The sequence below is a fragment of the Schistocerca serialis genome, chromosome 1, assembly GCF_023864345.2.
Source record: "Schistocerca serialis cubense isolate TAMUIC-IGC-003099 chromosome 1, iqSchSeri2.2, whole genome shotgun sequence".
In the NCBI taxonomy this organism is placed as follows: domain Eukaryota; kingdom Metazoa; phylum Arthropoda; class Insecta; order Orthoptera; family Acrididae; genus Schistocerca; species Schistocerca serialis.
The window spans coordinates 1,280,412,586-1,280,439,857 of record NC_064638.1 but is presented as its reverse complement, the minus strand read 5'-3'; the positions used below and the strand labels follow the sequence as shown (position 1 = coordinate 1,280,439,857).

At 44.7% G+C, this 27,272-nt stretch overlaps 1 protein-coding gene across 1 annotated transcript; it reads right to left on the bottom strand.

Moving 5' to 3' along the window:
* Positions 1 to 1,416: 1,416 nt before the first annotated feature.
* LOC126459950 (trypsin-2-like) lies at positions 1,417 to 20,392 on the bottom strand. The gene is made up of 2 exons (XM_050095892.1): positions 20,009 to 20,392; positions 1,417 to 2,049 (listed from the first exon to the last, which is right to left on the bottom strand). Exons 1-2 carry the CDS (start codon positions 20,369 to 20,371, stop codon positions 1,645 to 1,647), a joined length of 768 nt encoding a protein of 255 aa, XP_049951849.1. The 5' UTR covers positions 20,372 to 20,392; the 3' UTR covers positions 1,417 to 1,644.
* Positions 20,393 to 27,272: the final 6,880 nt, after the last annotated feature.

The following is a 27,272-nucleotide window of genomic DNA, read 5'->3' as shown; positions in this document are numbered from 1 at the left end:
CCAGGCTGAAGCACAATCCGCTACCTGTTGTCCCAGGGGACTTCTCCTTCAGACGTACTCTTGTCCTAGAGGGACTGCCTTCACTACGCCTCTGAGATCCCTCTCCACTTGGCTTCTATGTTACCCCTAAAAGCAGACTTGCTTCATCCGACAGCTCCGCCATTCCGATGGTCTCCATCTGCGCCTTCGCTGAAGTCTTCCCTGTGCCATGATGATGTAACATGTAAATTTTTGTAAGGGACAAATGTATGTTTTAGTCTATGGTTGCAGTTTTTATTTTGCTTATTGGCCAGTTTCGATACACATTACCTTCCTCAGGCCGTCCTAAGATAAAAAAAATTACGAATACATATACCTATAATGGAAGAGAAATTTACAATTTTTTCCTCTGTGATAGCGAGTGTATGGTACAAAGGGCAACCTTAAAATGTGTAGGTAGGCCCTTACCTGCGGCAAGCAGTCGTCATGCTTGCTTCTCAACTAAGTGTGTCAAATATTAAAAGTTAACGTCAAAATGGAGCTTTAAACAGATGTAAATTGTGACGAGTAGTGAAAAGATTAATCCCTATGCGCATACTTTAATTTTTACTTCTTAAATAAGAGTCCGCAGCTCGTGGTCTAGTGGTTATCGTTGCTGCCTCTGGATCACGGGGTACCGGGTTCGATTCCCCGCCGGGTTGGGGATTTTTCTCCGCCTGTGGACTGGGCGTTTGTGTTGTCCTCATCATTTCATCATCATCCACGAAAGTGGCGAGACTGGACTGAGTAAAGATTGGGAACTTGTACGGACGCTGATAACAGCGTAGTTGAGCGCCCCACAAACCAAACATCATCATCTTAGATAAGAGTCACAACGCAAAAGACACCTGAAAAGTAATGAGAGCATAAAATAAGAAATTTAAGAAATTACGTAATGAATCAAAAACATCTGCACTTTGAAAAAACATTTTAAGTTGTTGCAGAATAAATTTTGTGTAGGGTAACTGCAATCAATCTAGTTGTAGTTCAAAACAGAATCTTTTATGGAAATGGGAGCAGTTCGAGTCTCGGTCCGGCACACAGTTTTAATCTGCCAGGAAGTTTCATATCAGCGCACACTCCGCTGCAGAGTGAAAATCTCATTCTGGAAACATCCCCCAGGCTGTGGCTAAGCCACGTCTTTGCAATATATCTTTTTTCAGGAGTGCTAGTTCTGCAGGGTTCGCAGGAGAGCTTCTGTTAAGTTTGGAAGATAGGAGACGAGATACTGGCAGAAGTAAAGCTGTGAGGACGGGGCGTGAGTCGTGCTTGGGTAGCTCACTTGGTAGAGCACTTGCCCACGAAAGGCAAAGGTCCCGAGTTCGAGTCTCGGTCCGGCACACAGTTTTAATCTGCCAGGAAGTTTCAGTTATAAAATAGTTCAGCTAAGCTACTGCATATGATGCACCTAATCCTTTTATTTGAGACACTCGTGTACAATATTTCACAACTGAAGAATGACGTAAATAAAAATTAGATTTTCGTACTGAATAACGTAACAAATCAATCGCTATTTAATTAGTTTCCAGAGCGGGAAAGAAGGAAAGGAAGATAAGAATTTAACGCTCCATAAAAGGCAGATCCGCCACGTAGTCAGGTGGTGCGGTGCAGGACCACACAGCTGGCTCAGATGCCGGTGTTGTCGGTGATCCAGGAGCGGACGTCGGAGACCCTGCAGAAGACTGAGGGCTGCTCGTCGCAGGAGACGCCGGTGGTGGGCACGACGCCCAGGAGGGTGGAGCCGCTGACCAGGGGCCCGCCGGTGTCGCCCCAGCACACGAGCCCCCGGTCGCTGGCGCCGGCGCACACCATGTGCTCGGTGACGTACCAGGCGCCCAGCTGCGCCTCGCAGTCGGCGCGCTCCAGCACCGCGCTGCTCACCTGCTCCAGCGTCTCCGGCAGCTCCACGGAGGTCCCGTTGCGGCCCCACCCCGTGGCGGTCACTGCAGTCCCCGCCGGAGGGTCCGAGCCTTCCTCGGGGAGCGCTGCTGCCTTCACGTTCGGATCGTCCAGGTTGAACGCAGGGCTGACCTGCATTGGGTGCGTACATACAGGGTGACAGTTACTGAACTACAGGGTGTTACAAAAAAGGTACGGCCAAACTTTCAGGAAACATTCCTCACACACAAATAAAGGAAAGATGTTATGTGGACATGTGTGCGGAAACGCTTAATATCCATGTTAGAGCTCATTTTAGTTTCGTCAGTATGTACTGTACTTCCTCGATTCACCGCCAGTTGGCCCAATTGAAGGAAGGTAATGTTGACTTCGGTGCTTGTGTTGACATGAGACTCATTGCTCTACAGTACTAGCATCAAGCACATCAGTACGTAGCATCAACAGGATAGTGTTCATCACGAACGTGGTTTTGCAGTCAGTGCAATGTTTACAAATGCGGAGTTGGCAGATGCCCACTTGATGTATGGATTAGCACGGGGCAATAGCCGTGGCGCGGTACGTTTGTATCGAGACAGATTTCCAGAACGAAGGTGTCCCGACAGGAAGACGTTCTAAGCGATTGATGGGCGTCTTAGGGAGCACGGAGCATTCCAGCCTACGACTCGCGACTGGGGAAGACCTAGAACGACGAGGACACCTGCAACGGACGAGGCAATTCTTTGTGCAGTTGACGATAACCCTAACGTCAGCGTCAGAGAAGTTGCTGCTGTACAAGGTAACGTCGACCACGTCACTGTATGGAGAGTGCTACCGGACAACCAGTTGTTTCCGTACCGTGTACAGCGTGTGCAGGCACTATCAGCAGCTGATTGGCCTCCACGGGTACACTTCTGCAAAGGGTTCATCCGACAATGTGTCAATCCTCATGTCAGTGCAAATGTTCTCTTTACGGATGAGGCTTCATTCCGACGTGATCAAATTGTAAATTTTCACAATCAACATATGTGGGCTGACGACAATCCGCACGCAATTGTGCAATGACGTCATCAACACAGATTTTCTGTGAATGTTTGGGCAGGCATTGGTGGTGATGTCTTGATTGGGTCCCATGTTCTTCCACCTACGCTCAATGGAGCACGTTATCGTGATTTCAGACGGGATGCTCTACCTGTGCTGCTAGAACTTGTGCCTTTACAAGTACGACAGAACATGCGGTTCACGCACGATGGAGCTCCTGCACATTTCGGTCGAAGTGTTCGTACGCATCTCAACAACAGATTCGGTGACCGATGGATTGGTAGAGGCGTATCAATTGCATGGCCTCCACGCTCTCCTGATCTCAACCCTCTGGACTTTCATTTATGGGAGCATTTGAAAGCTCTTGTCTACGAAACCCCGGTACCAAATGTAGAGACTCTTCGTGCTCGTCTTGTGGACGGCTGTGATACAATACGCCATTCTCCAGGGCTGCATCAGCGCATCAGGGATTCCATGCGATGGAGGGTAGATGCATGTATCCTCGCTAACGGAGGACATTTTGAACATTTCCCGTAACAAAGTGTTTGAAGTCACGCTGGTACGTTCTGTTGCTGTATGTTTCCATTCCATGATTAATGTGATTTGAAGTAATAAAATGAGCTCTAACATGGAAAGTAAGCGTTTCCGGACACATGTCCACATATCATATTTTCTTTCTTTGTGTGTGAGGAACGTTTCCTGAAGGTTTGGCCGTACCTTCTTGTAACACCCTGTATATGAAAAAGACATGAATTAGTTACGAATTATGGCATGCACACATTTTATTCAGTATGTAAACTGAGACGTGGCGGCTCGGTTTGCTGGCCTAACTACCTCTGACACCGGTATCGATAGTCGCCTCCCTTGTGACTTATCTCTGGTTTTCCTGGTTGAGGTGTGGTGGCTCATCGCGGCGGCAGTGAGTTGTGAACGGCACGTGACGGGAGGAGGGGGGCTGGAGCAGCAGTGCCTGGAGGCGGGGTCTGGCTGGCCAGATTTGGGTTCGATAACGCATGTACCCAGCCGGATCGCCGAGCGACTTGTCGAATGTTGGGCAGCCGCTAAAGAAGGTGACGAAGGTCGTGCTCGGGGGCTCTGGTGACGGGGGCCTCCTCCTGTTATTTTGTAAGGTGTCAGGCAAATCCAACACCTTCCATGAAAACCCTGACATGATAGCAAATCCGGCAGTATGTCACATAGCTCCGAATAAATCCTGACATTGAATCAACAAAAGTAATACGATCAACGAGTGAGCAAATGGAATACCACAGACTAACACAAGAACGCCTAAATGCATGTCATACCCTCCCACCGTGAAACAGACGCAGTTCCGAGGGGAAAAACGAGAACAGAAGCCGAGAGCAGAGCCATTTAAGCTAGAACACCCTACCATAAGGGACGGACACCCACATCGCCGGCCGACCGCCAAGACCATCCCCCAGCCCATATTAAAAGATAGAGCCCTCCAGAAGAACAGTACAGATTTTACGATAACACTGAAACGTCCACACCAGCTACAAGTTTTAGCGTGAGACTATACGCGTCTCTGTTACGTTGCAAACATTAAAAACATTGCCCCACAACAAAAAGTATAAGGTTTCTCATTGGACAGACAAAATTTTTATGTGGGCGGAGCATAAGGTTAACATTGAGACCCTGATTGGTAAGTTGAAAACACAGCCAGATACCTTTTTCTTAAACCAACTTCGGGAAATTGTAGTAAGAGAGGTTAGAGTGAGTTGCTACCGAGACGGTGAGGTGTGTGGAGCTGCGCTGCCCGCAACCCTCTGACGCTGACTAACCACCGACAAGGTAATGAACAAACGCAATGCCGCGTAAGAGCGCATAAGGCTTCACTCAGAACTGCAGAAGTCTCATCTGTTACATCCCCTTTTTGCGTAATACTAGTGTCGATCGTCAATTAAAGATCATGGTATTCACATTTGCTACTAGAAGTTAAAATCTGAAACGCGATGATTTTTCCGTTATATAATTATTGAGAAGCCACATCGGCCACTGTAATTTACGACAAGTTAAATAAGTAACTAAAGATAATTGAGGGTCACTGTAGAGCATTTTTGATAGTTTTCTCTTTTATGAAACTTAATTTAAACCTAGATTATAGATGTGATGTGGCATACGTCATCCTTCGATCCATTACAGAACTTGGAAACCCATTCAGGGAATATTCGTTCACATTTTTGTTGAACGTAGTTGGTTTTTATCATCCTGTATTAAAATATTTCCTTTCATCAGCAGCGCAATTTATGAACAATGTTTTGTGAGTAGAATAAAATTTCCAACGGTAAACTTAACTGCTTTTTCGACGTTACTTTACCAGCTATTTAAAAATAGGAAATCCTTGAACCCCTTCCACTAAATTTAGTTAGTATTAAGATTCTTTTACAGGGAGTGCAGTGGAGCTGACGCTGAGATCATTAAGTATTTGGTTATATCATCGCTAGTCTCACTGAGCTCTTCTGAACTCTACATGTCACATGTGGTCTGGCGTCTCCTTACCAGCAACAGGTCCCAGGTTCAAACTAGACAATTCCCTAAAACCCACGCTCAGAGCGTCGTTGCGCGAAAGTGGTAGGGAGACACGACTTAGAACAAACAGACACCACGCAGAATGTTAGAATTTGAAAAGGAGTTAGAAAGGATAGTCGACGGTGCGGAGAGTGCACCGTAACATACTACCTGTTGATATTCTGGCCTGTGGTTTTATTGTTTAAAGGAAAATTGGCGCAATATTATTGCGTCTTGCTCAGTGTATAATATGTGTTTGTTTGTTCTGCGGTGTGCCTTGGTCTGAGAGTGGCCAACAGTTGTTAGGGCGCCTTCTTCCAAGCCGAGTCATTCTTTCAATTGGTTAACCCCTTGTGTGCACCCGCTTGGGGTACGATGTTATGAACGTAAGACGTGTATATCTCTATTGTCTATAGTCAAACCACAATTTATGAAAGATGTTTATATTTTATTTATAGGATTAAGTAGGAATAATTAATATTTGCCATCTTGGAAATAATTGTGGTAGCAGGGAATGTCTGCACGAAAGTATTGTTGGCAGGAGAGACCGCACATTGATATAATTGTAAAAAGAGCGGGAGAGACCGCGTATGGATACGTTTTAAGAAAAGAGCGGGAAAGACCGCGCATTGACACATTTTGTAACGGTAGCAGGGATTGTCTGCACCACAAAGCATTGTTCAGGGGAGAGACCGCACTTTAGCGTTCGTAGGAAGTCAGTAGTAAGCGAGATGTGAAGCGAGTCGGTAGCAGGTCTGAAGCGAGAGGTTGAGAGGAGAGGTGTGCCTGCCAGCCACTAGCTATGATTTACAAGAGATTATAAACGGATGTACATGGACATCAGCTAACTATTATCATAAGAGGAACTAATATTATTGAATTATTTTTTTTTGAGAAACTCAAGACTACTGAAGGTATGCTTGCCCAATGCTAGTTGTAAGATTATTGTAAAAAGTAAGTCCCATTTGAACGTTTGTAAAATCATTTCATTGAGAATATAATTAATTTTTGCCAGCAATATTGCATTACTGATTATAATCCGTCCCAAAAACCATCAACGTAAAACTTTGCAAAATTTTATTGTTGTCAAGAAAAAGTGTAACTATGAATTACGTAACTTCAGTCAAATTAATTAAAGAATAACGTCAGCTTTTCTATTAAAGAATAGATAATACAGCCACTTATTATGACAGCCCACCAGTAGCTAATAGAGTATAGTAAAACAGACTAAGTATATTCACGTTGCAGTTCGATGTAGCAGTCAGATGGCGATCCAGTAACAGTAAAAAAAAGGTAAGGAACAGTTTTGGGTTACTGCAGGGAACGACTGAGGGCCACGACGACGACACATTCTATGTTGCGTCGAAATAATCACTTTTAGTAAGCAGCATTAAAATTTGTATGCGAAGATTGAGAAAGGGAATTAATTTCAAAGGGAAGATTTCATTTGTTATTACTAAGCAAGAGATAGAAATCCTAAGGGAAGGTTATTGTAAAAGGGAAGCTTGAGTAACAAGAGAGATATAGAGGAGACGGGAAGGTTTCATGAATTGAAGCGGTAACACCGGTGACTGGCAATATCATGGCATTGTATCGGGTACTGGGTATGAATTTGAAATCTAATTGTGATGTAGTAAAGGTGTATTTATTCTAACCTACGTTGATGTGTCTTAGTCACAACTGAATTACGTATGGCTACTACTGAGTGAAATTTTCTGCTTTTCTTATGCTCACCTTAACTGATGTTTGTTAAGGCGTTTTAGCAATACTTACTCATGCATCAGGGGGTTTAACTGCAACTGCTCAGTTTGTACCTGCCCCTCTTTAGTTACATATAATCACTTATCATCTTACCTAGACAGAGGCATACGTATTTACTGTGTACGACAAAATCCATTCTAATTATCTCCCAATCTTAGCGAGTTAATAGGGGAGTATCAGGTAGGGTTTCGCAAAGGTCGATCTTGCATCAAACATATACGGAATTTAAAAACAATTTTGCAAATGAGAAGATGTAGAAATACTGTCTTAACTTTTGTCGATTTTAAAAAGGCTTACGATTAAATAGATAGGCAAACATTATTTCACACTTTAAAGGAGTTCAGGATTGACAGGAAAACAAGGTCAGTTATTCAACTGGCATTAACAGATACAACCGCCAAACTTAAATTCATGGGAGAAACATCAGAAGCATTTCATATTCATACTGGTGTTCTCGAAGGAGATGGGATGTCCCCCCTTCTGTTTAACATGGTTCTGGAAAAAATTGTAAGGACATGGGAAAAGGAAATAAAAGGAATTCAGCTAGGGATAAAAAAAGAGCAGAGAATTAGGGTGAAGTGTCTGGCTTTCGCGGACTATCTTGCCATTCTAACGAACAATAGGGAGGAAACCAAACTTGCATTGGAAAAACTACACGACATCTCACAGAAAACTGGGCTACAAATCTCCTACGAGAGAAGACAGTATATGGAACACAAACCTGTAGATAATATCCCCATTACTTGTCAATACGGGCAAGTGGCACAAGTTGCCCACTTCAGATATCTGAGAGAGATAATCCAAGCATCAGGACTGAACTCATTAGCCAATAAAGATAGAATCTCGAGATTACACAAAGCATATAAGCTCACTTGGAATCACTATAATAAGAAACCTATTTCTGTCAATACGAAACTAAGGCATTACAACACAGTAGTCCTACCAGAAGCAATTCATGCTGCAGAAACTACAGTGATTCATGGTCGTCCGAAGATCAGAGGGATTGAAAAGCACGAAAGAAAAATCCTGAAGAAAATGTAAGGACCAGTGTTTCGGGAAGGAATTTGGATGAAGAGGCCAACTAGAGAGATTTACAAAGACATAGAAACAACAACAGACACCATCAGAAAAAGAAGGATGAAATTTTATGGACATATGAGCCGGATGAATAAAGGCAGGCTCACAAGACAAATCTTTGACATAGTAAACAAGAGCAAACACAACTCAAAGTGGATCACTGAAGCAGAAGAAGACATTAAAGAATTGGGAATCACACAAGACAACATAAATAACAGAGAACAGTTTAGAAACATCATACAGAAACACACAGTTAAACAAGAATATACGGAGAACAGAACGGGAAAATGGTTCAAATGGCTCTGAGCACTATGGGACTTAACATCTGAGGTCATCAGTCCTCTAGACTTAGAACTAGTTAAACCTAACTAACCTAAAGACATCACACACATCTATGCCCGAGGCAGGATTCAAACCTGCGACTGTAGCAGCAGCGCGGTTCCGGACTCAAGTGCCTAGATCCGCTCCGCCACAACGGCCGGCAGAACGGGAAAAGGATGGTCGGAAGAACGCAAGAGAGAACACAGTGAACGCATGAAGAGAATTTGGGAAGAACGAAGAAAGAAGAAGAAATCATGACTACTCAAGTTCAGTCGCTTTCTCAAAAGGGAATAATCAAAAATATTAATAATATATACAAGTTTGAAATGATAATTAAATGGACACCCTAGCTGCAAACAGGCGTTGATGTACTTCATTGGGGACATGTTGAAAATGTGTGCCCCGACCGGGACTCGAACCAGGGATCTCCTGCTACATGGCAGACGCTCTATCCATCTGAGCCACCGCGGGCACAGAGGATAGTGCGTCTGCAGGGACTTATCCCTTGCACGCTCCCCGTGAGATCCACATTCCCAACATGTCCACACCACTACATTCGTAGTGCGCCTAATAGATGTTTGCCCATCATACTCATTACTCGTGGCAGATTAATCTACCAAGTCCCGTACGAGTTCGGGCATAGCGTGTGCGTTCGCACAAGAAGGTCAATGGCCGGGAAGCCATATTTTAACTATATATGACGGTAGTATCTGTTCCCGAAAGAACAGTTACCGTGGATGACCATGCAGCTTTGCTAGAAATGAAATGATAATTAAATGGACACCCTAGCTGCAAACAGGCGTTGATGTACTTCATTGAGGACATGTTGAAAATGTGTGCCCCGACCGGAACTCGAACCCGGGATCTCCTGCTACATGGCAGACGCTCTATCCATCTGAGCCTGTTTGCAGCTAGGGTGTCCATTTAATTATCATTTCATTTCTAGCAAAGCTGCATGGTCATCCACGGTAACCGTTCTTTCGGGAACAGATACTACCATCATATATATATATATATATATATATATATATATATATATATATATATGTTTATTTATGTAAGTTTGGCTTTAACTACATGTTTTATCTAGGGTTACGCGTTGTATTTATCTTGTTAAACCGAGTCTCATCATTAGATAGTGTATATTCTGCTACTGTTTGAGGGTGCTGCCACGCGTGTGATTTGCGTTCACAGTTGATTGCGAAAGACGCGAGTCTACCTTGGTGTTTGCACCGTGAGTTCTGGGCCGCTTCCTTGGCGGAACCCTGCCTAGCGCCCGACGTCTAAGTTATTGCCGCGGGAGCGCTTTTGCCGAGTCTTCCGTCATACGTATCAAAGTTGAGTAATTGTCTTGTTCCTTGGAGTTGTACCTGGGTTGGGCGACTGTCGCCAGGGTTGTAGGCAATGGAGTTTATTGGAATTACCTCATCAACGTTTGTAAATTATAATCGAGCTGTTGATCCTCTTACCGTTCATAAAAGAAGAGCGTCCAAATTCTCTAGTAACTGTTCTTCTTAAAATCTGATGTGCTTTGTATTTGGTAAATGTAGTTTCCCTTTACTGAACGATTCAAATTTCATTCTTACTTTTCATAAACTCGTATGCTTTGTTTTTATTGAAAACTGTTTCCTTTTGTTTATGTTGGTTAATTTCAGTAGTTTGTCACTTTATATGTAACTATAATTATGATGTTTTTCATGTTGTTATTAATCTGGAATTTAATTGCTCAATATATTTCTCTTAAATAAATGTTAATTTGGTGAAAACGACGGAATCTGATGGGTCTCCCTTCCGCGTGTTGATGTTTGGTCCTTTCCTATCCTCAACCTGTTACCTGGATTTCATAAACGTCACTAAAGATATTCGGATGTAGGTTATGACATGTTCGATATGTCTGCCATCTCTGAAGTTGATGTGGCGCAGACGAATAGCGACTTTCTGCATGACCCACTGAAGTGTCTGAACACCGATGGTGTCGACGACATTCTGAATGGCTGTTTTCAGCTCAGCAATGATTTTGGCGTTCTTTCTGTACACCTGTCAAAGAGGAGTCGCATGTGATGAAAGAAACTAAACTGCGCCCGGACAGACCAATGGTACCGATCGGCCGCCGCGTCATCCTCAGCCAACAGGCACCACTGGATGCCTATATGGAGGGGCACGCGGTCAACACACCGCTCTCCCGGCCGTATACCAATTTAGATCCGCAGAATACGGTGGCCAATCGAGGCCCTAGCCAGTGGACTCTGCGTACCGCAGAGCCAGAATGCGGTCCCCAAAGTGCTCCTCCAGGACATCAAACACTCTCCTGCTTCGATGGGGTCGAGCTCAGTCTTGCATGAACCATATCTTGTCGAAATCTACATTGCATATCGAATGTTTCTAAAAAAAACTTTCAGAGTTTCAGTTAAAAATGCAATATGTATGACATCTGTACAATGTTCAGTTCTTGTGCAATAAATAATTGGAAATCTTCCCGGACTTTATGTACACTCTATGTTAAATGTGTGTGACGTTACAGTAAACTCTTGTCCTCAGAGCGTTATAGACAGTGTGAGGAGAGTATTGGTTACGCACATATTTGTCAATTACAATTGGAGATATCGTGCTTTACGTCAGCTATTTAGAAGCTCAGCTAACTTTTGTATAATTGTCTTCTTAAAATCTAGTTAGGCGTAGTTAGAGGGTCAGTCAGTAGATGTGGGCTCTTGCACACCCTGATGTTCTGTTCACTTTTATTTTTCATAAGTCATTTGTGTATGTGTTTGTAAGGGAAAGAATTTTCATCTACATATCAGATATTGTGAGTCTATCCATGTTTTTGTAATCACCATTATCGAAAACCCACAAACAACTATGCATGGCGTGGATGTCAAAGAAGCGAAGAATTTGCTCCGTTCGTCACTTCATACACTCCTGGAAATGGAAAAAAGAACACATTGACACCGGTGTGTCAGACCCACCATACTTGCTCCGGACACTGCGAGAGGGCTGTACAAGCAATGATCACACGCACGGCACAGCGGACACACCAGGAACCGCGGTGTTGGCCGTCGAATGGCGCTAGCTGCGCAGCATTTGTGCACCGCCGCCGTCAGTGTATGCCAGTTTGCCGTGGCATACGGAGCTCCATCGCAGTCTTTAACACTGGTAGCATGCCGCGACAGCGTGGACGAGCACCGTATGTGCAGCTGACGGACTTTGAGCGAGGGCGTATAGTGGGCATGCGGGAGGCCGGGTGGACATAACGCCGAATTGCTCAACACGTGGGGCGTGAGGTCTCCACAGTACATCGATGTTGTCGCCAGTGGTCGGCGGAAGGTGCACATGCCCGTCGACCTGGGACCGGACCGCAGCGACGCACGGATGCACGCCAAGACCGTAGGATCCTACGCAGTGCCGTAGGGGACCGCACCGCCACTTCCCAGCAAATTAGGGACACTGTTGCTCCTGGGGTATCGGCGAGGACCATTCGCAACCGTCTCCATGAAGCTGGGCTACGGTCCCGCACACCGTTAGGCCGTCTTCCGCTCACGCCCCAACATCGTGCAGCCTGCCTCCAGTGGTGTCGCGACAGGCGTGAATGGAGGGACGAATGGAGACGTGTCGTCTTCAGCGATGAGAGTCGCTTCTGCCTTGGTGCCAATGATGGTCGTATGCGTGTTTGGCGCCGTGCAGGTGAGCGCCACAATCAGGACTGCATACGACCGAGGCACACAGGGCCAACACCCGGCATCATGGTGTGGGGAGCGATCTCCTACACTGGCCGTACACCACTGGTGATCGTCGAGGGGACACTGAATAGTGCACGGTACATCCAAACCGTCATCGAACCCATCGTTCTACCATTCCTAGACCGGCAAGGGAACTTGCTGTTCCAACAGGACAATGCACGTCCGCATGTATCCCGTGCCACCCAACGTGCTCTAGAAGGTGTAAGTCAACTACCCTGGCCAGCAAGATCTCCGGATCTGTCCCCCATTGAGCATGTTTGGGACTGGACGAAGCGTCGTCTCACGCGGTCTGCACGTCCAGCACGAACGCTGGTCCAACTGAGGCGCCAGGTGGAAATGGCATGGCAAGCCGTTCCACAGGACTACATCCAGCATCTCTACGACCGTCTCCATGGGAGAATAGCAGCCTGCATTGCTGCGAAAGGTGGACATACACTGTACTAGTGCCGACATTGTGCATGCTCTGTTGCCTGTGTCTATGTGCCTGTGGTTCTGTCAGTGTGATAATGTGATGTATCTGACCCCAGGAATGTGTCAATAAAGTTTCCCCTTCTTGGGACAATGAATTCACGGTGTTCTTATTTCAATTTCCAGGAGTGTATTTATCTTTGTTGACACGCTACCTACAGAACGCCTAACCTCAAACCACATGCTACTACTACATGGCGCAACAGAACTGAAAAATCACGTTTTCGAAACCCCGACATTTCCTCCCGTTCTAATGTTTGGCTCAAAGATGCGTACAACATCCGTTGTAATGGTGCAAAAGCCTGAGGGCCTGTGACGTCACCATCGGGCTCCACGACGTTTCCAATAAGAAGGTGTCGACACCTGTAAGAAAATGGCACGAATCAGAAGTTCGTGTGACGTGTAATGTGGGTGTATTCACCCACCAAATTGTACCAAAATTCTGACCAGTGGCACGGTGGACGTGTCATATGATTGGAATGTTGTCACACTCCCTCTTATCCATATTTCACCCCTTCCTGAGACTCCTCTGCAATCGAGATCAGAACATCGACGCCCATCTTTGAAACCACGCAGTTTCCCAACACCCTCACTCATAATAGGCACGAAAAGGCCGCAGGGGCTGGCATACAGGACAGTGAAACCACCACCCTCTCTGGGGCGTCGATTCTCTCACATTTCGCGGTCGAAAACGACAATTCGTGCTCGGGCGAGTAACAAGAAGACGTTCTTGACAACCTTGGCCACTTCTAACACCCTCTGGCGTTTATCCCTTCTAATACGTTGTGGGGCTGCATCCCCATCGGTGATGATCATACCTCTTTGAAGCACAGGAGTTCCGCATTTTTCGCTCTGGAACCACTGGTGACTGTCCAGATCAACGAAATCTCATTGTGATACAAAGCAGCTAAGGGTGGTTACGCTTTTCTCAGCGCTCTTATTTTGCGTCCACCTCTGAGGTGATCACGGGGGGACGTGACACTGACACATGCGTGAATAAAACTGCGAAGGGTGCCTCTAACGTAAGACTACCCAATTGGGCAAAACCCTCCGTGGCCCTCGCCCACCTGTACAGAGAGAACACGTGACTAGACACTGACCAGCAGTATGGTGGCTAAAGAGCATCAGCAGGGGCCGTGGTATTTTCGTCACAGGTTCTGTCTGTACAGGTACATTTTCAAGGCGCTCAACAGAGGTTGTTTGGTGTGACCGAGAGTTTTACCAAACTGGTGGGTCCTAAAAGGACATTTCACCGTTTTATTCGCGTATGTGCCGATGTCACACCCTCCAAACCCGCGCCCTTCTCCCTGTTTACGCCACAGCAGGAACGAGAAATACGAGCGATTAAAAGTACAGTCACCCTTTGCTACTTCAAATCACTGCTGTTCACAATAAAGTGCCTGCCAGACAGTTCAATGAACCACCTTCATGCTCTCTCTCTACCGTTCCACTCTCGAACGGCACGCGGGAAAAACGAGCACTTAAATCTTTCCGTGCGAGCCCTGATGTCTCTTATTTTATCGTGATGATCATTTCTCCCTGTGTAGGTGGGTGTCAACAGAATGTTTTCGCAATCGGAGGAGAAAACTGGTGATTGAAATTTCATGAGAAGATCCCTTAGCAACGAGAAACGACTTTGTTTTAATGATTGCCACTCCAATTCACGTATCATGTCTTTGACACTATCTCCCCTATTACGCGATAATACAAAACGAGTTGCACTTCTTTGTACTTTTTCGACGTCATCCGTCAGTCCCACCTGATGCGTATCCCACACCGCACAGCAGTACTCCAGAATAGGGCCGACAAGCGTAGTGTAAGCAGTCTCTTTAGTAGACCTGTTGCACCTTCTAATTGTTCTGCCAATGAACCGCAGTTTTTGGTTTGCTCTACCCACAATATTATCTATGTGATCGTTCCAATTTAGGTTATTTGTAATTATAATCCCTAAGTATTTAGTTGAATTTACAGCCCTCAGATTTGTGTGACTTATCGCGTAATCGAAATGTAGCGGATTTGTTTTAGTACTCTTGTGAATAACTTCGCACTTTTCTTTATTCAGGGTCAATTGAAACTTTTCGCACCATACAGATACCTTATCTAAATCATTTTTCAAGTCGTTTTGATCATCTGATGACTTTACAAGACGGTAAATGACAGCATCATCTGTAAACAATCTAAGACGGCTACTCAGATTGTCTCTTACGTCGTTAGATCAGGAACAATAGAGAGCCTATAAGACTTCCTTGGTGAACGCCGGATATTACTTCTGCTTTACTCGTTGACTTTCCGTCTATTACTACGAACTACGACCTTTCTAACAGGAAATGACGAATCCAGTCGCACAACTGACGCGATACTCCGTAGGCACGCAGTCTGGTTAGAAGACGCTTGTGAGGAACGGTGTCGAAAGCCTTCTGGAATTCTAAAAACATGGAATCAATTTGACATCCCCTGTCGATAGCACTTATTACTTCATGAGTATAAAGAGCTAGTTGTGTTTCACAAGAACGATATTTTCTGAATCAGTGCTGACTATGTGTCAATAAATCGTTTTCTTCGAAGTACTTCATAATGTTCGAATGCAGTATACGTTCCAAAACCTTACTGAAAATCGACGTTAGTGATATAGGCCTGTAGTTCAGCGAATTACTCCTACTTCCCTTTTTGGGTATTGGTGTGACTTGAGCAATTTTCAAGTGTTTAAGTACGGATCTTTCTGTGGCGTCTGTTACAACCTTTTCATTGTGTGACACGTCCGCAGTGGCTTTGGTTAGAATTATGAAGTTCGGCGTCAATGTGAAGTCGTTAACCCACCTTACACGTCACATGAACGTCTGAGCTCTGGCCTTTTTTCCACCTGAGTCGACACCTCGCTGTCTAACACGTCGTCGAGCCCGAGGCTGATGTCGAAGGGCGCCACGCTTTTGTACCATCACAAAGGAAGGGTGCACACACCTCTGAGGCAAACATGAAACTTACGTAATCATGTTCAGGTTGAAGCTCTTTTCTCTGTGTTTGCTTTAACAATACATGAATAAGAAACACCCACAACAACAAACAAGTGCTTCACTCTCACCTATAACAACAAAACAGCCCACAGAGTAGGTAAGCTACTAAAAAACCAAGAGCTAAAAATAGGCCACAGGACAGAAAATTCAACACAGAGAAAACTAAAGACAACCACAGACAAACACAACGCATTTGGTATTTACCAACAAACATGTCAGGATTGGAAATCTGTTTATATAGGACAGACAAGCAGAAACTTTAATAGCAGGTAGACAGAACACAGAAGAGCATTAAAAAGTAACACCTGTCATTCCACATTTGCTGAAAACCTCATGGACAAGAAACATAGCCCAACAGACAGCAATACTGACTTGAAAATTCTCAAATGGGGCAACAGCCCCCCACAAAAACTAATGATTGAAGAAAAATATGAAATACAAAAACCCATAGTTGAAGGAAAACACGTAATACATGAATACACAGGTCTCTGCAATGGAACTCTGTTCTCTGCACTCAAAGACTTATTAGATAAGATTAGAGTAGAAGAAAGATTAAGGAAAGGCAAACCTACGTTTCTAGCATTAGTAGACTTAGAGAAAGCTTTTGACAATGTTGACTGGAATACTCTCTTTCAAATTCTAAAGGTGGCAGGGATAAAATACAGGGAGCGAAAGGCTATTTACAATTTGTACATAAACCAGATGGCAGTTATAAGAGTCGAGGGACATGAAAGGGAAGCAGTGGTTGGGAAGGGAGTGAGACAGGATTGTAGCCTCTCCCCGATGTTATTCAATCTGTATATTGAGCAAGCAGTAAAGGAAACAAAAGAAAAGTTCGGAGTAGGTATTAAAATCCATGGAGAAGAAATAAAAACTTTGAGGTTCGCCGATAACATTGTAATTCTGTCAGAGACAGCAAACGACTTGGAAGAGCAGCTGAACGGAATGGACAATGTCTTGAAAGGAGGATATAAGATGAACATCAACAAAAACAAAACGAGGACAATGGAATGTAGTCGAATTAAGTCGGGTGATGCTGAGGGAATTAGATTAGGAAATGAGACAGTAGTAAAGGAGTTTTGCTATTTGGGGAGCAAAATAACTGATGATGGTCCAAGTAGGGAGGATATGAAATGTAGACTGGCAATGGCAAGAAAAGCGTTTCTGAAGAAGAGAAATTTGTTAACATCGAGTATAGATTTAAGTGTCAGGAAGTCGTTTCTGAAAGTATTTGTATGGAGTGTAGCCATGTATGGAAGTGAAACATGGACGATAACTAGTTGGACAAGAAGAGAATAGAAGCTATCGATATGTGGTGCTACAGAAGAATGCTGAAGAATAGATGGGTAGATCACATAACTAATTGAGGAGGTATTGAATAGAATTGGGGAGAAGAGGAGTTTGTGGCACAACTTGACAAGAAGAAGGGACCGGTTGGTAGGACATGTTCTGAGGCCTCAAGGGATCAGAAATTTAGCATTGGAGGGCAGCGTGGAGGGTAAAAATCGTATAGGGAGACCAAGAGATGAATACACTAAGCAGATTCAGAAGGATGTAGGTTGCAGTAAGTACTGGGAGATGAAGAAGCTTGCACAGGAAAGAGCAGCATGGAGAACTGCATCAAACTAGTCTCTTTCTGAAGACCACAACAACAAAGAAACGCCCCCCCCCCCCCCCCCCGCCCCAATTACCTTTCGCCCGTGCACACACACACACACACACACACACACACACACACACACACACACAAAATAAACACCTACAACTCTGAAAGATTCAAAACAACCGCCAGGAATAGCTTCAACTCTTCCACTGTCCGCCGTCTTATTTTTACAGCTGGTAAACAGTGGAACAGTGACAGTGAAACCTTCCAAATAGACTTAATTTCAGGCATAGCCTGAACAGTTTCCAAATCGTAATTTTTGCTTTAATTATTTGTCTACATTGGCTTCTATATGATTGCACATGACAAACTGTGAAAGGAAAAAGGGCACTATAAAAACATACCTCAGGAAAACCACAACATGTGGTAAAAAGAGTTATAAATACTTAATTTTATGCATTCTTCAAAAATTTGTAATTACGATTTTTAAAACCAACATTTACATGTGTACAAATAGTAAAGAGCATTCTTTATGTTTAACTGCCATAAAATAAAATCCCACAGATGATGCTGCAACTGCTGTGAAACATGTATGGGATATAAAACAAAACCGTGATCTGCCAAAGGCAGACTGCATCCAAAAAATATGTAATGAAAGTTAACAGGCGCAATATGTGAAAATGACGGGCTTCGAAAAAGTGATCCTTCAGTTTTGTTGTGCAGTGCATTTTAATTTTTTTTTTTTAATTTCATTGGACTTAACTGCTAAGGTCATCAGTCCCTAAGCTTACACACTACTTAACCTAAACATCCATGCCCGAGGGGGGACTCGAACCTCCGCTGGGACCAGCCGCACAGTTCATGGCTGCAGCGCCTAGACCGCTCGGCTAATCCCGCGCGGCTGCATTTTAATATCGCCAGAGTGCGAACGGTTTCTTTCAGGAGTGCTAGTTCTGGAGGGTTCGCAGGAGAGCTTCTGTAAAGTTTGGAAGGTAGGAGACTGAGATACTGGCAGAAATGAAGCTATGAGGACGGGGCGTGAGTCGTGCTCGGGGAGCTCAGTTCGTAGAGCACTCGCCCGCGAAAGGAAAAGGTCCCGAGTTCGAGTCTCGCTGCGGCACACAGTTTTAATCTGCCAGGAAGCTTCATATCTGCCAACGGTTTAGTTTCTACAGGGAGTTGTAGAATTTTATTACATGTTTTTAGCTCGCGTATCATGTCGTTTTTGGAAACTCAGAATCTATTCTGTAGGAATCAAAGTGGATTGCGGAAACAGCGATCGCGTGAGACCCAACTCGCTTTATTTGCTCGTGAGACCCAGAAACTATTAGATACAGGCTCCCAGGTAGATGCTATTTTCCTTGACTTCATGAAGGCGTTCGATACAGTTCCGCACTGTCGCCTGATAAACAAAGTAAGAGCCTACGGAATATCAGACCAGCTGTGTGGCTGGATTGAAGAGTTTTTAGCAAACAGTACACATCATGTTGTTCTCAATAGAGAGACGTCTAAAGACGTTAAAGTAGCCTCTGGCGTGGCACAGGGAAGTGTTGTGGGACCATTGCTTTTCACAATATATATAAATGACCTAGTAGATAGTGTCGGAAGTTCCATGCGGCTTTTCGCATATGATGCTGTAGTATACAGAGAAGTTGCAACATTAGAAAATTGTAGTGAAATGCAGGAAGATCTGCAGCGGATAGGCACTTGGTACAGGGTCTGGCAACTGACCCTTAACATAGACAAATGTAATGTATTGCAAATACATAGAAAGAAGGATCCTTTATTGTATGATTACATGAAAGCGGAACAAACACTGGTAGCAGTCACTTCTATAAAATATCTGGGAGTATGCGAGCGGAACGATTTGAAGTGGAATCATCACATAAAATTAATTGTTGGTAAGGCGGGTACCAGGTTGAGATTCATTGGGAGAGTGCTTAGAAAATGTAGTCCATCAACAAAGGAGGTGGCTTACAAAACACTCGTTCGACCTATACTTGAGTATTGCTCATGAGTGTGAGATCCGTACCAGATCGGGTTGACGGAGGAGATAGAGAAGATCCAAAGAAGAGCGGCGCGTTTCGTTACAGGGTTATTTGGTAAGCGTGATAGCGTTACGGAAATGTTTAGCAAACTCAAGTGGCAGACTCTGCAAGAGAGGAGCTTTGTATCGCGGTGCAGCTTGCTCGCCAGGTTTCGAGAGGGTGCGTTTCTGGATGAGGTATCGAATATATTGCTTCTCCCTACTTATACCTCCCGAGGAGATCACGAATGTAAAATTAGAGAGATTAGAGCGCGCTCGGAGGCTTTCAGACAGTCGTTCTTCCCGCGAACCATACGCGACTGGAACAGGAAAGGGAGGTAATGACAGTGGCACGTAAAGTGCCCTCCGCCACACACCGTTGGGTGGCTTGCGGAGTATAAATGTAGATGTAGATGTAGGACTTGAGCAACGGCGCTCTGCGCATGCGCCTCGGCAGCTGAGTTTCGAATCTTTGTTTGGCGACGCAATGCCTCGTAAACTAGCCTTGCAGTCGGGGCAGAGTCGAGCAGTGAGCGTGGCGCACCTTGAGCAGCGCGAAGTCGTAGTCCATGGTGGTGGGCAGCGCCAGGTAGTGGCGCACGGCCTCCGTCACGTTGTGCAGCGATCCGCCGCTGGAGCGCGCGGCGCTGCCGGCGCGCAGCTGCAGGTGCTCCAGGTGGTCGGTGGCCACGCACGACTTGGCCGTCAGCGCCCACTCGGCGCCGATGACTGCCGCGCCGCACGTGTGCGACCCGTCGTACCGCAGCGACAGCTGCCACGGGAAGTCGGCGATGGCGGCCGGGCTGCCGCCCACGATGCGCTTCATCCGCGGCGCCCCCACACAAGACGTAGCCGCCGCCAGCAGCAGCAGGATCAGCACGGGGGTGGGATCGCGACGCCGTGCCATGCCGCTCACTGTCGCTGAGTGGCCGTGCCGCGGCGCGAGTGCTCGCAGCGCTATCGCCGGGCGCTGCTGCTGACCCCAGCGCGCTCGCGATAACGTCCGAAAGTGTGGAATCTTCTCGCGCTATCAGCTGGGCAGGCCAGCTGCTCTTAAAAGTATCTCACCATCTCTCAGCCTCCTGTGAGCGTATATCTCCGTTTTGTTACCTCGCCCTGGAATTCTCCGTTGGAATTCGCACGTACAGTGGCACAACAAACTACTGATACACCTACCATCATGTATACATTACAAACAAATAAAGGCCCTCTGTTATATTTAATAATGCACAATAATAAACGTATTTTTCTCGCAACAAAGTATTACTTCACTAAAAGAAATCAGTTGCTCTACATATCAAAAAAGTTTTGGCACACTTAGAGAAAAATGAAGTAATGTCTCTCTAAGTCACGTAACTCAGTTCTAGTAGCCTGTGTGCTTACTGTTGGCACTGATATAAGCTTGAAGACGTCTACATCTACATCCATACTCCGCAAACCACCTGACGGTGTGTGGCGGAGGCTACTTTCAGTACTTCTATCAGATCTCCCTTCTATTCCTGTCTCGTATTGTTCGTGGAAAGAAAGATTGTCGGTATGGCTCTGTGTGGACACTAATCTCTCTGATTTTATCCTCACGGGCTCTTCGCGAGATATACGTAGGAGGGAGCAATATACTGCCTGACTCCTCGGTGAAGGTATGTTCTCGAAACTTCAACAAAAGCCCGTACCGAGCTAGTGAGCGTCCCTCCAGCAAAGTCTTCCACTGGAGTTTATCTATCATCTCCGTAACGCTTTCGCGATTACTAAGTGATCCTGTAACGAAGCGCGCTGCTCTCCGTTGGATCTTCTCTATCTCTTCTATCAACCCCACCTGCTACGGATCCCACACTGGTGAGCAGTATTCAAGCAGTGGGCGAACAAGCGTACTGTAGCCTAGTTCCTTTGTTTTCGGATTGCATTTCCTTAGGATTCTTCCACTGAATCTCAGTCTGGCATCTGCTTTACCGATGATTAATTTTATATGGCCATTCCATTTTAAATCACTCCTAATGCGTACTCCCAGATAATTTATGGAATTAACTGCTTCCAGTTGCTGATCTGCTATATTCTAGCTAAATGATAAAGAATCTTTCTTTCTATGTATTCGCAGCACATTACACTTGCCTACATTGAGATTCAATTGCCATTCCCCGCACCATGCGTCAATTCGTTGCAGATCCTCTTGCATTTCAGTACAATTTTCCATTGTTACAACCTCTCGATGTACCATAGCATCATCCGCAAAAAGCCTCAGTGAACTTCCGATGTCATCCATAAGGTCATTTATGTATATTGTGAATAGCAACGGTCCTACGACACTCCCCTGCAGCACACCTGAAATCACTCTTACTTCGGAAGACTTCTCTCCATTGAGAATGGCATGCTGCGTTCTGTTATCTAGGAACTCTTCAATCCAATCAAACACTTGGTCTGATACTCCATATGCTCTTACTTCGTTTATTAATCGACTGTGGGGAACTGTATCAAACGCCTTGCGGAAGTCAAGAAACACGACATCTACCTGAGAACCCGTGTCTATGGCCGTCTGAGTCTCGTGGGCGAATAGCGCGACCTGGGTTTCTCACGATCGTCTTTTTTGAAACCCAAGCTGATTCCTACAGAGTAGATTTCTAGTCTCCAGAAAAGCCATTATACTCGAACATAATACGTGTTCCAAAATTCTACAACTGATCGACGTTAGAGATATAAGTCTACAGTTCTGTACATCTGTTCGACGTCCGTTCTTGAAAACGGGGATGACCTGTGCCCTTTTCCAATCTTTTGGAACGCTATGCTCTTCTAGAGACCTACGGTACACCGCTGCAAGAAGGGGGGCAAGTTCCTTCACGTACTCTGGGTAAAATCGAACTTGTATCCCATCAGGTCCAGCGGCCTTTCCTCTTTTGAGCGATTTTAATTGTTTTTCTATCCCTCTGTCATCTATTTCGATATGTACCATCTTGTAATCTGTGCGACATTCTATAGAAGGAACTACAGCGCAGTCTTCCTCTGTAAAACAGCTTTGGAAAAAGACATTTAGTATTTCGGCCTTTAGCCTGCATCCTCTGTTTCAGTACCATTTTGGTCACAAAGTATCTGAAAATTTTGTTTTGATCCACCTATCGCTTTGACACAAGACCAAAATTTCTTAGGATTTTCTGCCAAGCCAGTACATAGAACTTTACTTTCGAATTCATTGAACGCCTCTCGCATAGCCCTCCTCACACTGCATTTCGCTTCGCGTAATTTTTGTTTGTCTGCAAGGCGTTGGTTATGTTTATGTTTGCTGTGAAGTTCTCTTTGCTTCCGCAGCAGTTTTCTAACTCGGTTGTTGTGCCACGGTGGCTTGTCATGGAGTGAACCAAGTTGCAGTAATACTTGAGGAGATCTTCGAGCGTTCCTCTAACAATACCGTCTGAAACTGCCGCTTTCCTGTGAACGACTTTTCGAACTTTTGTATCCACATGTACCCATGAATGGTCTATGGGATTAAGATCAGGGCTTTGTGGTGGAGGGAAAACTTTCTTGGAGAAGTACACAATAACGAGTTCTCAGAGCCGTACGTTTGTCTTGTCGAAAGTAAAAGACATCAACAAGACTCCGTTCCTGTGTACTGCTAAGTAAATGGCCTCTCAACACAGCGATACACTTACGATGATCCGCGACAACAATTGTCAAATCACCAACAGCAGAAGGTGCCATGCTTCCGCAAACAATTACCGAGAGGGGTGGCGCAGTGGTTAGCACACTGGACTCGCATTCGGGAGGACGACGGTTCAAACCCGTGTCCTGCCATCCTGATTTAGGTTTTCCGTGATTTCCCTAAATCGTTTCAGGCAAATGCCGGGATAGTCCCTTTGAAAGGGCACGGCTGATTTCTTATCTCATCCCTCCCGAATTCCAGCTTGTGCTCCGTCTCTAATGACCTCGTTGTCGACGGGACGTTGAACACTAATCGCCTCCTTCTCTCCCAAACAATTATGCTTCCTCCCTCATGTCTTTACTGGAGGTAGGATATGTGACCAGAGCTCTGTATTTGGCTTCTGCACACTTTTCGCATTTGCTCAGATCCAAACAAGTTAATCTTCGATTTATCAGAAAATAGCACTGTATTCCAAAATTTAATCGATTTATCTACATAATCTTGAATGTCTGAATCAGATTTTAAGATGGAACTAAGGAAGGCGACACCAGATAAATGGTTAACAGTGGCGTTGGTCGGTGATGAGGTACCTAATTTTTCTTTTCTTGTTGCGTCGTCAGTCTGCTGACTGGTTTGATGCGGCCCGCCACGAATTCCTCTCCTGTGTCAACCTCTTCATCTCAGAGTAGCACTCGTAATCCACGTCCTCAAATATTTTCTGGATGTATTCCAATCTCTGCCTTCCTCTACAGTTTTTGCCCTCTACAGCTCTCTGTAGTACCATGGAAGTTATTCCTTGATGTCTTAACAGATGTTCTACCATTCTGTCACTTGCTTTTGTCGGTGTTTTCCATACGCGGGGTCCGATCAAAAAATTCTGGAACATTCGCAATTTCGCGCCAATGGTCTGTTGCATCGAAATGCGGCTGGCATTCCTGAACACGCGGGTTCTACATCTACATCTACATCGATACTCTACAAATCACATTTAAGTGCCTGGCAGAGGCTTCATCGAACCACCTTCACAATTCTCTATTATTCCAACCTCGTATACCGCGCAGAAAGAATAAACACCTATATCTTTCAGTACGAGCTCTGATTTCCCTAATTTTATCACGGTGATCGTTCCTCTCTACGTAGGTCGGTGTCAACAAAATATTTTCGTATTCGGAGGAGTAAGTTGGTGATTGGAATTTCGTGAGAAGATTCCGTCGCAACGAGAAACGCCTTTCTTTTAACGATTTCCAGGCCAAAACCCTTTATCATTTCTGTGACGCTCTCTCCCATATTTCGCGATAATACAAAATGTGCTGCCTTTCTATGAACTTTTTCGATGTACTCCGTCAGTCCCATCTGCTAGGGATCCCACTCCGCGCAGCAGTATTCTAAAAGAGGACGGACAATCGTAGTGTAGGCGGTGTTACATTTTCTAAGTGTCCTGCTAATGAAACGCAGTCTTTGGTTAGCCTTCCCCACAACATTTTCTATGTGTTCCTTCCAATTTAAGTTATTCATAATTGTAATACCTAGGTATTTAGTTGAATTTACGGCTTTTAAATTAGAGTGATTTATCGTGTAACCGAAGTTTAACGAGTTCCTTTTAGCACTCATGTGGATAACCTCACACTTTTCGTTATTCAGGATTAACTGCCACTTTTCGCACCATTCAGATATTTTTTCTAAATCGTTTTTCAGTTTGTTTTGATGTTCTGATGTCCTTGTTAGTCGATAAACGACAGCGTCATTTGCAAACAACCGAATACGGCTGCTCAGATTGTCTCCCAAATCGTTTATACAGATAAGGAACAGCAAAGGGCCTATAACACTACCTTGGGGAACGCCAGAAATCACTTCTGTTTTACTCTATGACTTTCCATCAATTACAACAAACTGTGACCTCTCTGACAGGAAATCACAGATCAAGTCACGTAACTGAGACGATGTTCCCTAAGCACGCAATTTCAGTACGAGCCGCTTGTGTGGTACAGTGTCAAAAGCCTTCCGAAAATCCAGAAATACGGAATCGATCTGAAACCCCTTGTCAATAGCACTCAACACTTCATGTGAATAAAGAGCTAGGTATTCCAGAAACGATGTTTTCTAAACCCATGTTGACTGTGTGTCAATATACAGTTTTCTTGGAGGTAATTCATAATGTTCGAACACAATATATGTTCTAATATCCTACTACATATCGACGTTAACGATATGGGCCTGTAATTTAGTGGATTACTGCTACTACCTTTCTTGAATATTGGTGTGGCCTGTGCAACTTTCCAGTCTTTGGGTACTGATCTTTCGTCGAGCCAACGGTTGCATATGACTTTTAAGTATGGAGCTAATGCATCAGCATACTCCGAAAGGAACGCAAGTGGTATACAGTCTGGACCAGAAGACTTGCTTTTATTAAGTGATGTAAGTTGCTTCACTACTCCGAGGATATCTACTTCTACGTTAGTCATGTTGGCAACTGTTCTTGGTTCGAATTAGGGAATATTTACTTCGTCTTCTTTTGTGAAGGCATTTCGGAAGACTGTGTTTAATAACTCTGGTTTGGCAGCACTGTCTCCGACAGTATCTTCGCGCAGAGAAGGCATTGATTGTTTCTTGCCGCTAACATACTTCACATACGACCATAATCTCTTTGGATTTTCTGTCAGGTTTCGAGACAACGTTTCATTGTGGCAATTGTTACAGGCATCTCGCATTGAAGTCCGCGCTAAATTTCGAGCTTCTGTAAAAGATCGCCGATGTGTTTTAATGTGTAACTGCCGGAAGTTTCATTCTTGTATGTCTGTTAGTTACCGTTCCGTGCTTTATTGAGTTGAACGTTATGCCGCACCGATGGCGGATTTCCAGATGGCGGAGTTACAGCAGAACGCGTCTGCATTAAGTTTTCCGTGAAACTAAGGAAAATCTTTGCAGAGACCCATTAAATGGCGCAAGGAGCCTACGGTGATGAGTGCTTATGCCGTACTCGGTGTTACGAATAGTTTACATGGTTTAGACATGGCCAGACGGTAGTTAAAGATAACCCTCGTTCAGGACGTCCTTCGACGTCCACCGTCGACGCTCATGTCTGGAACGTCAACTAAACTGTGCGGGGCAATCGATGACTGACTGACTATCCGAGAGACTGCAGAAGAATGTAACATTTCAGTTGGATCATGTCATGAAATCCTGACACAACGCCTTGGAATGCGCCGTGTTGCCGCCAACTACATACCATCCACCTGCACAGTCATCCCTTTTGGTGCGTGAATGTCGCGCAAAAGACGAAATAGCTGTGTTGATTCACCCTCCGTACTCTCCAACCCTGGCTCCTGCGGAATTTATTTTATTTCCGAAGTTGAAAGCCCCGTTATAAGGACGAAGATCGGAACGATATCAAGAGGCGTACCAAGAATGCTTCAGGAAGTGGAAACGGCGTTGAGAGCATTGTATCAATTGTGCAGGAGAGTATATCGAGGTAGACCACGCACAATAAGTGAAAGGTAAGCGTAGAAACATTTTGTGGATAAAGTTGCGGAATTTTTTTGAACAGACTTTGTAAGTGGCGTGCACTTAAGTGGTGTTTATAAAATGAGTGGAGGTCTGAGCAATACCCTGATGGCTAAGAGAGCCACACGCAAATGGAAATGCTATCTGACATTAAAATCAAAATGAAAGATTGGGTCGCTACCACCTCTAGCCACACGACAAACAAGAGGTTCGACTGAGATGGAAAATTAATATAGGGGAGGGAAAGGATCCAGCTTGGTGCAACAAACGTATTAGGAAGTTGCTGAGAAAGCAGAGAATTTTACACAGTCGTTTAAAACCTAGTCACTGCCCCGCTGACAAACAGAAATTATGCGAAATGAAAGCAGCTGTCAGAAGGACAATGAGAGATTTTTTAACAAATTTGAAAACAATATTTTATCGGCAGATTCTAAAAATAACCCCCAAAAATTTAGGCTGTACGTAAAATCTATGAACGCTACAAATAATTCCATGCCTTATCTTGCTGACGGTACGGGTAATGCAACTGATGATGATAAACAGAACGCCGAAATTCTAAACCTAGCTATCAAAAACTCGTTTACGGTAGAGGACTGCAGCTCCATTCCCCCTTCCAATTATCGAACAAACGCAAAGATGGCTGACATAGTGTTTAGTGTATCTGGGATTGTAAAACAGTTGA

What these genes read in the sequence shown, in the direction of transcription:
- LOC126459950 (XM_050095892.1), bottom strand. Translation starts at nt 20,371, where the DNA reads ATGGCACGGCGTCGCGATCCCACCCCCGTGCTGATCCTGCTGCTGCTG. An exon ending in ACGACTTCGCGCTGCTCAAG is followed by an intron (nt 2,050 to 20,008) that starts GTGCGCCACGCT and finishes CACCCAATGCAG; the next exon opens with GTCAGCCCTGCGTTCAACCT.